This window comes from Clinocottus analis, unplaced genomic scaffold (genome assembly GCF_023055335.1).
Source record: "Clinocottus analis isolate CAN_PGR_092001 unplaced genomic scaffold, fCliAna1.0.p SCAF_9, whole genome shotgun sequence".
In the NCBI taxonomy this organism is placed as follows: Eukaryota; Metazoa; Chordata; class Actinopteri; order Perciformes; family Cottidae; genus Clinocottus; species Clinocottus analis.
The window spans coordinates 17,934,697-17,951,373 of record NW_027176251.1 but is presented as its reverse complement, the minus strand read 5'-3'; the positions used below and the strand labels follow the sequence as shown (position 1 = coordinate 17,951,373).

General features: G+C 38.7%; 1 protein-coding gene across 1 annotated transcript in view; it reads left to right on the top strand.

Moving 5' to 3' along the window:
* Positions 1–971: 971 nt before the first annotated feature.
* Positions 972–16,677, top strand: part of taf2 (TAF2 RNA polymerase II, TATA box binding protein (TBP)-associated factor) — a 22,706-nt gene continuing 7,000 nt past the window's right edge. Inside the window, exons 1-21 of the mRNA XM_068570034.1 lie at positions 972–1,516; positions 1,740–1,794; positions 2,320–2,480; positions 3,914–4,032; positions 4,127–4,268; positions 4,473–4,704; positions 5,289–5,473; positions 5,657–5,770; positions 8,565–8,664; positions 9,037–9,122; positions 9,251–9,386; positions 9,934–10,088; positions 10,309–10,423; positions 10,783–10,892; positions 11,655–11,720; positions 11,857–11,983; positions 12,966–13,091; positions 14,922–15,062; positions 15,272–15,382; positions 15,882–16,075; positions 16,638–16,677. The exon at positions 16,638–16,677 is cut by the window's right edge and continues 100 nt beyond it. Coding sequence (XP_068426135.1) covers positions 1,467–1,516; positions 1,740–1,794; positions 2,320–2,480; positions 3,914–4,032; positions 4,127–4,268; positions 4,473–4,704; positions 5,289–5,473; positions 5,657–5,770; positions 8,565–8,664; positions 9,037–9,122; positions 9,251–9,386; positions 9,934–10,088; positions 10,309–10,423; positions 10,783–10,892; positions 11,655–11,720; positions 11,857–11,983; positions 12,966–13,091; positions 14,922–15,062; positions 15,272–15,382; positions 15,882–16,075; positions 16,638–16,677 — 2,565 coding nt within the window. The 5' untranslated portion in view covers positions 972–1,466. The remainder of the gene's footprint in view (positions 1,517–1,739; positions 1,795–2,319; positions 2,481–3,913; positions 4,033–4,126; positions 4,269–4,472; positions 4,705–5,288; positions 5,474–5,656; positions 5,771–8,564; positions 8,665–9,036; positions 9,123–9,250; positions 9,387–9,933; positions 10,089–10,308; positions 10,424–10,782; positions 10,893–11,654; positions 11,721–11,856; positions 11,984–12,965; positions 13,092–14,921; positions 15,063–15,271; positions 15,383–15,881; positions 16,076–16,637) is intronic.

Sequence of the window (16,677 nt, the reverse complement as noted above, 5' to 3'; positions counted from 1 at the left end):
AGGTGGCGTCTCGCTGGGATTGTCACCACACCCAGTCAAATGTTCAGTTTGTATTTTCTTTTGTTTCGTTTATTGGTTTATGTAATGTGAAACATAGTCATGTTGATTTGTAAGGTTATGTCAAACACATAGTTACGGTGTCAGTTTGTTTTTGTGTTGAAGCAAGTTAGGTTGACGTGTCAGGAGGTGGGACAATACTAACAGATGCTTGTGATGAGTGTTTTGTCCCACTAATTATTATCTAAACAAATGTAAATGCAAAAACTTGTACGCCCAGTCAATGTGTCGTTATCAAGGCTCTTGTTAAGACTCCTCTTTCTGACGGTTAGCTGACGGTTAGTTTCGTAAGTACCCGGCAACAGTGTTGCCAGATCAAACTGCCAGTTTTCAGCCCAATCGCAATTTAACTCATTGTATAAATGGGATGGACTGCTGTTTGTTACTCTTTTTTTTGGTGTGTTTGAAAACGCAGTCACAACTGATTCTTTCATCCAATTGTTCCAGCACCACTGTTCTTTTCTCATAAATTAAGTATTACAGTTCGCAAATAGAAAAACGCGAATATCAGCTCTAAGTACAATACAATGTCAGTTTGCTTTGAATATAATTCGCATATAAATGCATGGTTTTAATTCACTGCCGGTAAAACCATGCACACATTCGAGGGAAGGCACATTGGTCGTATTTGCAAATGAACGATAAAACAAAACGTGGTCCGTGTCGTGCGCGCTCTCGATAAGCTCGTGCACTAGTCAGTGGACTGGCAGTGTACGCCCCGCTCTGACGCAGCAAAACATCTTTTCGATATATAAATTAAATTCATTCGCATTTGTTTTAGAAACAATTTTATACGTTGGTTGTTACATGTGTGTTGTTCATTTTGAAGATTCCTTCTTGACATACAAAAAAGTATTTGTTGTTTAATATTTTACGCGGCAGGTCAAAGGTTACTAACAAAATGGATGCGCACACCAGAGCCGCGAACACAATTCCACCAGCAGCCGGATAGTGAGGGAATATTGCGATGTTTTGATCCACGGCGACCGCAGCAATGATTATTTGGACATGATCTGTTTCATACAATACAGACTGCTAGTCGTGACCGACTTGTATTTAGGGATACGTCCACTGTGCTTGTAATATAAAAAAATACAGTACAGCAGTTTCGGGTGAAAGTACCCGAATATAAACTAGTCATCACAGAGATTTTAACGCTAGTATAGTTACGGTGATGGTTGCATTTGTCTGCGAGCCCAGTTATACCGTATACGTTACATATAGCTAACGTTTTTGTCCGTGTCGCTTTACATTTTTTTTTGCTTTTTAAGTTTTCGCATTCGGGAGCTTGCTAAATCCAGAACTAGCAAAGTAACATTAGCCCAACACGGCTGTGTAGAGGGAAGCCTCGCGGAGCAGCGTTATGCCGGGTTGATACTCCAGTCAAGGCGCAACAACAAGGAACGAAGATGAACAGGAAGAAGGATAAAGCGTTTGAGAGCCCTCGCCCCTTTAAATTATAAGTATTAACTGTGTAATGTTGGCGTGAAATGAATCAAACGGTTTGCAGTCGCGTTAAGTAGTAACGTAAAGCTAATGTAACGCTAAATTAATACTAGTAGTATTTGCATAGAGTACATTAGGTTAGCTGTTAGGGCTAGTGATGTTACTTCAGATAAAAACAGTCCTCTGCTTGTTGAGTTCATCACATATTTACATTGTTTTTCCGTTGTTGCTTTTACGACCCACCAGGTAGTGTGCATCAACAACATCAACTTTCAGAGGAAGTCTGTCATTGTGAGTAACCGCTGCATATGTGAACTTACGCTCTACTATTTTGTTTCAATAAAACTGCGCTGTAGTCTAAATTGCTTAGAGACAACAATGATGATATGAAATCAAGGTGCTCACTTTCCGGTTAAAGTTACTGCACCCCTTTTTATAATGTAGCTAACTATAAGAGATAACTGCTCAACAATTTTGTGTTCCCTCCCTTTGTCCACCCAACGTTACACGTATTTACACATTACACCGGGGAATGATGAATTGTGATATTATTAAAAACATAATAAACAGAGAACTCTGGATTATTTAATAATTGGTCATTTGTGTTTGCAAGATATTTTGTAGTGCCTGTTCCTATCAAAGTGAGACTTTGCTGCTGTGAGCAAGCCAGCCGGTTGTTTGGAACATGTTTTGGGGTGCCGATACTGTATGCTGTACATTTCGGGATATTAATCCAGACAACTGAAATCACTTCAGCAATTTATGACAACTGTTGTCCATTTGAACCAAACTTTTACTCTCTCTTGCTTCCCTTAGGGCTTTGTTGAGCTGACCATCTTCCCCACAGTTGTCAACCTGAACAGGATCAAGCTTAACAGTAAACAGTGTCGCATCTACAGGGTCCGGGTCAATGAACTCGAAGCCCCATTCATTTACAACGACCCCACACTGGAGGTGTGCCACCATGAGTCCAAGCAGTGAGTATATCAGTGCACATTTCTGTGTTTCGGATTGTACAAAGATCTAAACAACATCGGCTTGTAATTTGTGCCATGGTCTTCTACAGGGTTCCACTTTTTATGGAAACCAGTTGACCAATTGTCATTGAAAATGGAAAATTAAACAAAAACAAAAATGGCCTGGGAAATAGTATTATTTGAACATTCTGATTACCTGTCATGTCACATGGTAGCCCAATAACCTTGGATGACTTAACATTAGGTTGCTTTCATCACAACTTGATTTAAACAGTTGAATACTGTGAAATTGATTAGCATGTTTTTTGTTTAGTTGCTAAAGTTGACATGCTTGCTTGCTTGTTTTGCTCTTAAATTTAAGGTTTGTGATTCAGCTCTGGTTGGGAGCAATAGTCTTACATATGTGTTGGCCATTGTTGACAGAGAATAATTATAATGATTGGAAATCAGGGGTCAAAAAACGAATAGAAGTCCAAAACAATGGCTAAAACTGACTTATGGGGCTTTTTTAAAATACATTGTTGGCATTGTCTCTTCAAATGCAATGCTGCATGGTTAAGTTAAATCAACCTTAACGTGAAATGTTGAGCTTCACAATAAAGGGAAGTGCTGTATAATTGCAGGTGTGTTTTGTATCATTCTATGATCAATTTGTCAAAATCTCTCAGCATGTAAGAGATTAATTCGTAGTGAAGTTATAGCCATAGATTGCGCTTCTTTTTTAGCCAGACCTTCATAAAATAGTTAGTCGACAAGTTAGTCTAAATCCTTCTCTGTAGATACCGTCAAATCTACTTCCTGTACTTACTTTGCAAGTAGGTACACAATGTTAACAACGTTAGCTAGTTGTATGGTCAAGTGAAAGCCAGAGAAGATAAACTAAAAGTAATTGACTAAGACTGTCAAACTGAATGCAGATTTAAAGCAGCACAATAACTTTCTTTAATATTTCTGCCTCAGCTCCAAGCTACCGAACAAAAGAGTAGCCATCCAGCTAAATTAATTTGAAGTATTTGTGCTTGAATAACTAGTAGTCGGACATTTGTTTTAGTCTTTTTGCTCTTATGTTTGGGCAATATGATGATATGCAATACATTAACATTTTATATATATATATATATATATATATATATATATATATATATATATATATATATATATATATATATATATATATAAATTATAATAATAATATAGAGGCTAACCAGACAATCTTTGAGATACTCTGTTTGTGATGTTGAGGTGTGCGTTAAGAAACTCGTATCTAGTAGGCAGAGATGGTATTAAAGAAAAATCATTTGTATTCATCCCTCACATTTTAGACTCCTGTCGCTATCTAACATTTCACAAGGGCTGGGTATATTATTTACAATATCATTTTGATGGGGGCAATATTAATATTATGCGTAAATGTCTTGTGTGTGTCTACGTAGAAGGAACCTCAACTATTTCTCCAGTGCCTACACTGCAGCAGTGAGTGCTGTTGACCCTGATGCAGGACACGGAGAGCTGGTCATCAAAGTTCCCTCAGAACTCTGGAAACAAGGAGATGGTAAGATAAAAAATAAATAATCAATAGTTGTTTGGAATAATTTTGATAAGATTGTGACTGATGCAGCAATGTATCTGTGTTTTTGTGTCTCCAGATTTGAAAGTCTTAAAGGTGTACATAGAGTTTTCCCTGGACCAGCCAAAGGGAGGTCTCCACTTCGTTGTTCCTGATGTTGAAGGCAGCATGGCGGAGAGAGGAGCTCATGTCTTCTCCTTTGGATACCAGAACTCCACCAGGTCTAGAAACAGTTTAAGTATACTCTAATAAATCCTTGTAGTGTATCAAGTATCTTCACTCTTTTTCTCTTTGGACATATTCTACGCTCTCGTCCACACTCACTTAGTAGTTAACCATCACAGTTTGCCATGAAAGCCCATAATAGAGGTGGTTGGTGCATTCATTCACATTCTCAAAACTCATCATATTGTCTGCTCCCCCAGGTTCTGGTTCCCCTGTGTGGACTCCTACTCAGAGCTGTGTACGTGGAAGCTGGAGTTTACCGTTGACGCGTCGATGGTGGCAGTGTCGTGCGGCGACCTAGTTGAGACCATCTACACCCATGACATGCGGAAAAAGACTTTCCACTATGTCCTCCCCATCCCCACCGCAGCCCCCAACATCTCCCTGGCAGTGGGGCCCTTTGAAATCCTCGTCGACCCCTACATGCATGAGGTGAGTCTGCAGTGACCAAGTGATGGATTTAAATAACAATGTGCCTGGATGTATTTTTGGGATGGCGCTAAAAAGGGACCTCATGTCACAGTTTTTATGGTCTGTGTTGATCATTTCTACACTAGCAAACTGTATAATTGTGTGATTCCCTCTCTCAAAACATCTGCTTCTACTTATTTAAGCACATTAACGCTTAAATATTGATGTGTTTAAAGTCGCAGTGAAACAGCAGTCAGAGCATTTATCTTCTTTAATCGGACAAATTTATTTTACAGAAGATTTAAGAGGGATATAATTCACATATAGCGTGAAATAGATCTCCCCATCTGCATCATTTGTAGTCATATTTTGCTCGTACTTGTATTTTCCATTAATGACCCTAAGCACATAGTTGTAGTGTTTAAGATGAACTCAATTTAGGAAAGTAGTGTAATGTGTAATGCACTGGTTGTAAATGCAGGAAGGAAGCCCTTTTTTATTCTTTGTCACTAAGTATTTCATATTATTTTCAAAGTGTAACAACAGTACAACTGATAAACTATAGAAACATTTACACCATTATACTTTGGTCTGTCCTCTTGCAGGTCACCCATTTCTGCCTGCCACAGCTGCTGCCACTGCTCAAACACTCCATGTCTTACCTTCATGAGATCTTTGAGTTCTACGAGGAGATTCTGACATGTCGCTACCCTTACGCCTGCTTCAAGACTGTGTTTGTGGACGAGGCCTATGTGCAAGTGTCCTCCTATGCTTCCATGAGTATCTTCAGGTTAGCACGAGACAGTGTGTGAAGTATTGATAGGATTGGTAAATGTGTGTTCATGTTTTTGTGTGTGTACAAGACATTCCCAGTTATGTGGATGGCTATTAATTCTGTGAGGATAGTTTTCACATTGTGTTAATGTATTTATCTCATTCTGTCAGAACTTAAGTTGTTGGCTTTGTTTTTCAGTACCAACCTGCTCCACAGTGCTATGATCATAGACCAGACACCGCTGACTCGCCGCTGCCTGGCCCAGGCCTTGGCTCAGCAGTTCTTTGGCTGTTTCATCTCTAGGATGTCATGGTGAGACTCCACACATTGAGGCAGAAACAGCATTAAATTAATTAATATAAAAAATAAGGCCCTAATTTGTATTAAAGTGTCTTGAATCAATCTTTCAAAAGTACGCCAAGTAAAAGTAAGCTTTTTCGAAATTATATTTTTTTCTGATATAGCAATTTAAAATCTGACACAGTGACGAAACACCAATCAAACAAGTCAACTGGGGGAGTAGGAGACTTATTCCAACACAATCTTTCAGCCCACACGTTTACATGCACACGATGGCCTTCATCAGCAAGATCGATTTTGGTTATTATTTGGTTGGTCTTCAATTTTATTCCGAGTAGCATCCAAATAAGTTTGAAAAATGTCTTGAATCTAATTTAATATGTAGAAATCCTATGCACAAATTCGATATTGTTCTTCTTTTATTTGGAACTTCCATACAAACAAAAACATATCAGACAATACTTGAGATTTACAAAACAAAAGAACCACTAAAATCAACAACAAACAAATTCAAAATTGAAACATCCAGATTCCTGAGAACAATGAGTTCATGTGTTTACCGTGTTGCAAATAAATCGTAGCCTGAGCCTGTAAGTGCAATACAACAATCACATGTATGTGTGTTTTAGAGAAAACCAAAAGGAAAGAAGACTTGACTTTTCCTGCAGTATTTTTCAACTAAATAAACTATAACTATAGCATGCAAAAAGTTCTCCCTGGTTGAGGTGCCTTCTGCTGCTCTGTATTTTCAACCTCCCTCTCCTCCTTACATCACTTCATATACTGTCATGTCACCCAACCCTGCTTTGAAATATTGCTGTCAAAGTTGGTCACCTTGACGCAGCACTGATCTGCTGTGCGCGCGAATCCATTGTGTCCCTCCCCCGTCTCATCTCTCCATCTTCTTCCTCTCTCCGTGCTGACCTCTAAACACATCAAATGTGGGGTCTTGGCTTGCTTATGTTGTTGAGTTGACTAGTGTCGTCTAAGAGAAGACCTCCGGAAAGTCTGATCGTTTTGATTTTTCGAAAAGCGTGGCGCTGCCTGAAAGCAATTAATCAAAGTGGTGTTTAGCTGGGGCCTGTAACTGAAAACAGGTCAAGCTCAGTTGTCCTTCTGACATAAAAGAGAAGACACAAGAAACTGCTCTTTTCTCAATCTACAAAACCGTATTGACAGACAGTGAAGTGGATATGATCTTTAGAAAACAATACCTTGTATTATTATAGCACTTGTATTATTTAGCTTGTATTATTTTGAAAATGCACGGCCCGCTGCTGATATTATCTGCAGGCTTTGTTGGCTAATAGTGTTTTAGGCTCATTATGGAGTTTTCCAAGCCTACTTTTCAAGAAAGGTTTCTTAAATTGTAAAATCTGAATCATGCTTTATTAGTATGTTTTCATATCTATTTGTATTGGTACGCAACATAAACATAGTGAGAGAAAATTAAATGGAAAAATAAAAAATTTAAAACTCGAAACCATCTTGCAATGGGATCACAATAAATAAATCTCCCTACACCTGGAAATTTAAGAAATACAATAGGTGTCTCCAAGAACAGATTTTGCCAGACTTACAACGCTGTCATGGCTGGTGAGAAAACTAAAAGACTATGGACAATATATTTGAGAGAAAGGAAATTCAGATTCAGGCTGCACGGCAGTGTAGGCTGCACGGTGGTGAAGTGGCTAGCACTGACGCCTCACAGCAAGAGGGTCTGTGGTTCGGATCCCAGGCGGGGTTCGGATACTGGTCTGGCAGGTCCTTCTGTGTGGAGTTTGCATGTTCTCCCCGTGGCAGTGTGGGTTCTCTCCGGGTTTTCCGGCTTCCTCCCACAGTCCAAAGACATGCTGCATAGGTTAATTGGACTCTAAATTGCCCGTAGGTGTGAATGTGAGCGTGAATTGTTGTCTGTCTATATGTCTGCCTTGTGATGGACTGGCGACTTGTCCAGGGTATACCCTACCTTCGCCCGTTGACAGCTGGGATCGGCTCCAGCGCCCCTCGACCCTAATGAGGATAAGTGGTTCAGATAATGGATGGATGGAAATTCAGATTTCCACAGTTCTTAAAAGTCAATCATAATGTGATTTATTGACAGCATTGGGCCAAATATTGGATCAAATCTTTATAGGAAAATACTTGCATACTATGCATATTATGTTGCTTCTTCCAGATAAATGGATAAAATTCCCTTTATTTCATATTAGGGCAGACTGTTGGCTCATTCAGTTTATCAAGTGGTGAAACCACCATGGTTGAATCAGCGTGTTCATTCATCATTGTTTCTCTCTCTCTTTAAAACATGTTTACAAGCTAATAAATCTAGGCTTATGAGTGTGGTGTCTGCCATGCCACGTTTCTTCCTAGAAAAACCACAAGGGTAACATTCACAAATACCCAGTGATGAAGTGTGTCCTTTAACTAAAAGGGTGTCCACTTTAAAACAGTGTGCAACAGGGTCTGTTCTCAGTCTCAAGGTGTCGTGTAACTCCTTACTCCTATTTATTCTGGGCCGATTGTTAAGGAGCTTCAAACTTCCTGGTCACCATACGTAATTAGTTGACATTTCAACAGATATCAACAGTGTTTTCACAGAATCACAAAATTCACAAAATATTGTTGATACAAACACCACTTAATTTGCTGCTATTCCTTTTGACTAATTTATGAAAGGTTTGACATATATTATACAAACGATAGGGAACTAAACCCGGCCCTGATGAATTGATTGTTATTTTTCGACTAGTTTGTATTCTGTTAGGCTTTGACAGCGGTGACTTTAATGTTGTTACCTCTGCAGGGCTGATGAGTGGGTGTTAAAAGGAATCTCAGGCTACATCTATGGCCTCTACCTGAAGAAGACCTTCGGGGTCAATGAGTACCGCCACTGGATCAAAGAGGTACCTGCTTCTCTTTCAACTGTCATAACTCTTAACATGGTTTCTCCAGGGAATTGGCAGCCGAGGAAATAATAGAGGCCCAACTCCTGCAGTGCTGCAGTGAGGTTTTTTCATGTAACATTCAAAATGCAAAAGGCCTGTGATGGTCACTCCCCTGCAATAATGAGGACTCATTTTTAGCTCTCGAAACCACAACGATTCTTGGTTTCAGTTGATTATAATTAAAACATAGTTATGAACATTATATTCCATATCTGCAAATATAATATATCATAATAATGTATGACTGCAGATTTACAATTGAATTTAAATGATTCATTTATTTCCTGAGCTTCTATAAGTATTCATAAATGTTATTTTGTTGTTTACCAGGAGTTGGACAAGATTGTGGAATATGAGCTAAAAATGGGAGGAGTTCTGTTGCACCCGACTTTCAGTGGAGGCAAAGAGAAGGACAAGTAACACATTCCATTTAAATTTGAATCCCTTTGCACCAATTACAGTAATTTATTTTTAATGTCTGAAGTATAAGTAATTTTCTGGATCATGAAGTGATAACACTGATCAACATATTTGTTTTCTTTAGCCCAACACCCCACCTTCACTTCTCCATCAAGCACCCCCACACTTTGTCCTGGGAGTACTATAAGATGTTCCAGTGTAAGGCCCACTTGGTGATGAGGCTGATAGAAAACAGGATCAGCATGGAGTTCATGTTGCAGGTGAGACAAGAACAGCGTCACGTGTTCTAGTCTTCTAATTCTGCAATTGTCTCAGAAAGAATTTGATAAAGGAATAATTTGAATGTTTGGATGTGAAATTATATGAGGTACTTATCTATAGGCTGTGTATTGCCTACAGTGGATGGCGGTCGGCATGCCTCTAGTTTAGAGAAACAGTACAAGCACATTTTTTTTTTGAATGGAGTCTGGTGCCTTTGGAGAGAACATAGATATAGCTTCAGTTCACTGTTGGAAACAGACTGTATAGCTGTCTCACAGCAAGGTAAACCGGTGAAAATATTCTGAATATAGTAAACTGATTTTTATTTTTTTAGAAATAAATATGTTTTGCAGCAGCCTTGGCCCATAGCAGTACATTGCTTTGCTCATGTGTCACAACTCCTATATACTTCTCCAAACTGCTCTCTGCCATATACTGTATGGATAAGTAGCTCATACAACCCCACTTCAAAACATCGGAAATATCTCTTTGACTTCATAACAAAAACTGGCTTCGTCTTCATCTTGAACTCTTGGTCTCCTATAGGTTTTCAACAAGCTTCTGAGCCTGGCAAGCACGGCTTCGTCCCAGAAGTACCAGAGTCATATGTGGAGCCAGATGCTTCTGTCCACCCACGCCTTTCTTAAATCCATCTCCAACGTCTCAGGCAAAGACATTGGCCCCCTCATCAAACAATGGGTGTATCCTTTTATCTCAAGTGGATTTCTGTTCGCAAGCAATTGTTGTGATAATTATCAATGAACCAGTTTCATTTAGTCACGCCAGGCCTTAAATCCTCTCTCAAAATATAGCACTTGGTAAGTTTGACAACTTTCATAAGAACACATTTAACTTGCTGTTCTCTCACCTTTTTGAATTTTCCAGGCTCTCCTTAGTTATCCTTAACGTTTTTGTACTCAGAGATCAAAGTGCTGTAGTGAAATTCTTTGGCAGCTTTGCCTTCAATAGGAAGAGGAATGTTCTCGAGCTGGAGATCCGACAGGACTACACGTCATCGGGGACTCAGAAATATGTGGTGAGCGTTGTTGCATGAATGTGTTGTCTGTGTCAAGAGCAAACTTAAAGTCCATTTGTAGAAATCTCCAATTAAAATCAAGGTATACTGTTGGCCAAAAAACTCTGAATGCTTGCTCATGCTATAACCAAATGAATGCATTAGTTATTTTTTTATAGTGCAGAGTAAAAAAAAGATATTCCTCTCAGTTATCTTATATACACCTATAGACCTGTTTTTGAAAACCAAAAAGCCATGACTTAAACGGATAAATAAATATAGTGTGTCATGTTACAGATTGTTATAGAAATACCATTACATTTACATATCTGATTAATTGACAGCCAAAGTAATAATAAGTTGTGTATATATCCCTGCAGGGTCCCATCAAAGTGACGGTGCAGGAGCTGGATGGCTCTTTCAACCATACGCTGCAGATCGAGGAGAACAGCCTCAAGCACGACATCCCCTGTCACTCAAAGAGCAGACGGTATCTATTAAAACACAACACATGGTTCATTCTCTGATAAGTGAATATTGTTACATAGTTCATCTTATTACATTAGAGACTATTGCATCATCAAATAATACAGAGATAGCTATGTATCATATTGTAGTCTTTTTTTAGTGTAAAGTGTTATAGCAGTAATATCATATTTATTGAATTCAATAGATGTGATATATAAGCGTGTGATCAGTGGTTGACTTGCATAGATCTTTGGCAGACAGTGGCTCAGTTTGTGTTGTGTTTTGATGTTTGATATTTTTCCCTGTAGATCCCACTACTTTGATTGGATACAAAAAAAATCAGATTGTATGCATATTGCAGTGGGTTCTTCATACTATGAGAGTTTTTCTAAAATTCAAATTAAAAAATTGCACGGCTTACAGTATAGCATTACCTCACAATATATATATATCTATATATATATCTATCTATATCTATATGTATACAGATAGATAGATAGATAGATAGATAGATAGATAGATAGATAGATAGATAGATAGATAGATAGATAGATAGATAGATATTTGTAACCCCTGTGTCATGATATGTATTGTACTGCCAGATTCTTCCCTATAAAAAGACCAAACCTCAACACTATGTTATTTTGTTTAGACAAGTGCTGTTCTAGGGAAACAGAGATGTCAACAATAAAGAACTAAAAAGAAAAAAAGAATGTGCCCCATGTTTGTCTTCGAGTTTTTCTATTGACTAATCACTAATAGTTCTGTTGGTTTCCTCTTTTAGAAACAAGAAAAAGAAGATCCCTCTGATGAATGGAGAGGAAGTTGACATGGATTTATCGGCCATGGAGTAAGACGTCACTATAGAAACATACCATCTAGGATTTTAGTTATTGTCAATTCACTTTATGAATTTATCATGTATAACGTGAAGGAAGATGTACCTGCGTGAGTTGAGGTACTTTTCCTCCTGTTCCTGTCTGCAGTGCGGACTCCCCTCTCCTCTGGATCCGCATCGACCCAGACATGTCCATTCTGAGGAAAGTGGAGTTTGAGCAGGCTGACTTCATGTGGCAGTATCAGCTGCGTTATGAGAGGGATGTAGTTGCGCAGGTGAGCTAACAGCATTTTATTTATTTATTTACATTTGTTAATCATAAAACTAACTTGTTTTCTTATAACTCTTTGCCAATCTTTGCCATTTATCTTCTTGGTCTTTCACACAAAATATTGACAAAAATCATACCTTTTCATTGAAGTAAAAAATTTGTTCTGAATAATAAATGAATATTTGTCTTCTAAATATGTGTGCCACAATTATTGGCACCCTGAGAAAATATCATGATTAAAATCTAACTGAAGTATATTTCCAGTCATTCACCTGTTTGATTAGGAACTCTTACTTGGTCGACTATAACTTCCTGTTCCACTGGGGTATAAATATAAGGTGACACAAGCCAAATTCCCTTTGTTATTCATCTCTATGGGAAAGACCCAAGAAAACAGTGAGTATCTGCCAAGAAAAGTTGTTGAGATGCACAAATGAGAAAATGGAGATAAGAAAATCTCTTAACAGTTGAAAATACCCATTTCCACTGTCGAGGCAATAATTAAGAAGTTTAAAGCGACAGAAGATGTTAAGAATCAGCCTGGAATAGGACGTGTGTGTACATTGAGACTGATCTCTCCACACTAATTTTTATTAGCCAAGAGCAATTGAAAACATGTTGGGAACAGCTTCTCTTTTTTTTTTGCTGTCATGGTTTTAAGTTACTATGAGGAACTTTTAACTGGTTATAAAACACTCCTGTCCATAGGTAACTGCCAAAAGCAACACAAAAAGACCATTTCTTTCAGTAACGTATATGAACATTTATGTTTTTTTTGTTTTTTTTTCTGCTGCTCATTTCATTTTTAGGTTGTGGCAACTGTGATCATTAATTAATTTGGCTGTAAACTGTGTTTCAGCTTTTTCAGCCGACAAAAGCTGATTAGACATCTTTGAGAGAGTTATTTAATCTTAAGTTATTTGTTCATTATTTTTGATGGAATTTTTATGTTCATCAGATGAGCATGTGCCTTATTTCTCTGCTAGGAGGAGTCCATCTCAGCGTTGGAAAAGTTCCCTACTCCTGCCTCCAGACTGGCTCTGACAGACATCCTAGAGCAGGAACAGTGTTTCTACAAAGTCCGCATGCAGGCCTGCTTCTGTTTGGCCAAGGTATGTGTCAGTAAGCGTGTGCGTGTGTTTTGTATTTAAGCAACATAATCTGGGCCGGGTCTCACAGCCTCACTTTATCAATTATAAGATATATCTAGCACAACTGATTGGGTTTAAGATTCTTCTCTGACTTGCTACCTGTGAAGTTGTCATTAGAACCAACGCCACCAGTTACTTGACTAAATTTATTTAAACAATCCATAGTTTTTCATGCGAAATGACTTATTTCAAAATTATTTTTGTCCAATCACATTTCACTTATCTTTATCTGTGTAAGATTAACCTGGTTAAAATACATGAAGACCAAGGAGTCTAACGCACGCACGAATCAGAGGGTCTCTGAAACTTTGTGGAGCAATGAAAGTGAGGGCCGCTACCTTGCTCACGGTGGCTAAACGGGTCAGTCCCTTCATCCTGTATGCTCGTGGTGGAGCCGTGTGGCAAAGTGGACTGTATGAACGCGCTGTGTATTGATTGTGTCGGTCTGTGACAGCAATTCCAGGGACACTTTTCCTCCCAGTCCGCCCGTGATGTGAACTATACGGCACTCATTGAAGGCCTAGGTCTTAAACCCACGGCCCGCCACTGGTGTTAGTTAACTAGGTATTTCTTTGGTGAAGGCCTAAATTTATTTTTTAAGAATTTATCACATCACTCTTTCATTTACTATTTGGGTTAAAATCTTTATTTTGTAGTTCAAACAATTTATGAGAACAATATCCAAGCCAGCAATGCCACCCACCGGTTTAACCCTCACTGCTTAGTTGACCAAATAATAATATTCCGTGGCTGCAGGAACGTCTCTATTCTCTGGATTCGGTCGGTTCCAGCTTTAACCCGGCTGGATTTCCGCTATTTGCGTGCCACCTGAACCAATATTTTCACAACAAACTGAGTGGAGGTTGGCAGCGCTTCACCTCTTTCAATATGTTGCTGTGTTTGGCAAAAGAACAGACTCCCATCGTAATGGCCTTTGGTATATACTGCATACAAGATTACACACACGCACGCACACACAGACACTGACACACACACACACACACACACACACACACACACAGACACACAACACAGACTACAAAGTGAATTATTACTGACTTCAAATGGACTTGGCTGCATTATGGTTGGGATGGTATTTGCTTGCTTGTTATTGGTAGAAAATATGGGAAGAAAAACGGAACAGCTTGTGGCTGAAAGCTGTGTGTTTGTGCATGTGTGCTGGGGAAGGTAGGGTGCCTTTGTAAAAACTGACAAATGCACATTAAAACTCTTTGACACACAGAAAATCACAAATATGTCAGTGAATGTGTGCACACACTTTGTACGAAAACATTCTGACAAGCATCCCTTTATTTACCTTACCAAATGACAAAGTCCTATGTCAGCGACCCTGTCTTCTATATTACTACATTAACATAAATTCCACAATATCCTGTTGGAACCCAAAGACCACTAGAGCTGCTGGTCTTTTTGCCTGTGTTTCCTGCTGGTGTGAATTTGTCTTTTACTTTGTAGGTCAGCTCTCGCCAAAGAAACAAACAGTAACATTGTTGCACAAGTTACAACATACTCGACTTGTCATTTTTCTGCTGCTGCAATATTTCCCCAAACAACTCCCACAGCTCTTGAGAAAGCAGGTTATACATCCGTTTTCATTTTACTTTCCAAAAGCTTTTCAGAAAATAAAAAATGTGGCCGTTTTTTTGTACCGTGATGCAACCTACGGCTCCCTTAACACATGGCAGCTTCAACAGAGCTGAACCACATTTATTAACTAAAGTAGAATTACATTCTTCTCTTCTTTCCTTTGTGTGCATGTAAACCCTGCAGATAGCCAATGCCATGGTGAGTACGTGGCAGGGTCCACCAGCCATGAAGTCCCTGTTTACCCGAATGTTCTGCTGTAAGAGCTGCCCCAACATCGTCAAGACCAACAACTTCCTCAGCTTCCAGAGTTACTTCCTGCAAAAGGTACTGTGGAACAACGATCTAACCTTTTTAGTGTTTTGTCCACTGGAGAACATTGATTTTTCAGCATTAAAATGTCCCACTCAGGACATGTTTTGGCCACAATTCCTCGACCTACAATGTGATGTGCTACACTGAAGCACGATATGTTTCTCCATCTTTTTCGTAGCAATATCATAAAATAAAGATGATTGTTTTGTTTTTCATGTCAGACAATGCCTGTTGCCATGGCATTGCTTAGAGACGTCCAGAACCTCTGTCCCAAAGATGTCCTCAACTTTATCCTTGATCTCATCAAGTATAACGACAACAGGAAAAACAAAGTAACGCCTCACATTCACACACACACTTTCACTCCAACATAATAACTCAGTATGACTAAAGATGATGTGGGCTTACATAAGCTAATACCAACCAATAATATAACGACATCCATCCCTTAATCAATCTGCAGCTTATAGCGACAAGGGAGGCGGTCTTATTAAAAGTCTAAACAAATGCAAAGAATGTTTTAAATCCCTCTTCTAACTGTACACCGCTCAAATATTCAGTTTCACTGGGGAATATGTCACAATAAAGAAGCTAGAAATGCATCTGTTTCACTGGGACTTCAAAGGGCCAGTGTATAGCATATTCAGGGATTTATTAGCAGAAATTGAATGATATTCATAATTATGTTTAACTGTTGTTATTTTGTGAGAATTCTCAACTAATTGAGGGGCCTCATTAACATGTTTAAAATGGTTCTTTTAAAAAAAAATATATAGCTTTTTACCAGATTCCAACAATAAATCTTCATCCACTCCTTCCGTCTATCTCCAGTTTTCAGATAACTACTACCGTGCTGAGCTGATAGAAGCGCTTACCAACTCTCTGACTCCGGCAATCAGCATCAACAACGAGGTGCGCACTGTGGACAATTTGAATGCTGACGTCCGCCTCATCTTGGAGGAGATTACCCGATTCCTCAACATGGAAAAACTGCTGCCGAGCTTCAGAAACACCATCACTGTCAGGTTTGTGGTTGCCTGTGTGATCTTGTTAAAATAATGTGGGTATATTACTTAGTATTGCTGTGAACCAAGTAAAAGATTTTCCAACTTCTCAGACGAGGTTTGCACTGGGATCTTATCTCCAAAAACAAGCAGTCACTAGTTATTTTAGGAAGTTAGAATTACATGTTCTGCCATACATTCTAACACAATTATTGGACCATGTTTTTACAGGGTACAATCATTGTTTTGGGAAATACCAAAGTATTAAATTAGTCTGGATCTTAAGTTAGTGCTTAAAATGTAAGAAGATGCAAATGAAGATTGGTGTTCTATATACTACAAGTAATACCGTATATTGTTGCGTACATTTATATGACCACAAAAGAATTTTATGTTATGCATATACGAGAAAGTCGTAAGAGTAGACTAATGTGTCATTATATAATAAGGTATTATATGTAATTTTTCGAAAAAGACGAGCAAACTCTTTTATTCTTTTGACATAGAAAAGGCGTATTGTCATCTATTAATCATGTTTTAGCATTCAGTTCACACACCTTTTCCCCTCCCCTTTACTCTGCAGTTGTCTGAGTGCAATCCGCCATCTTCAGAAGAACGGTCAT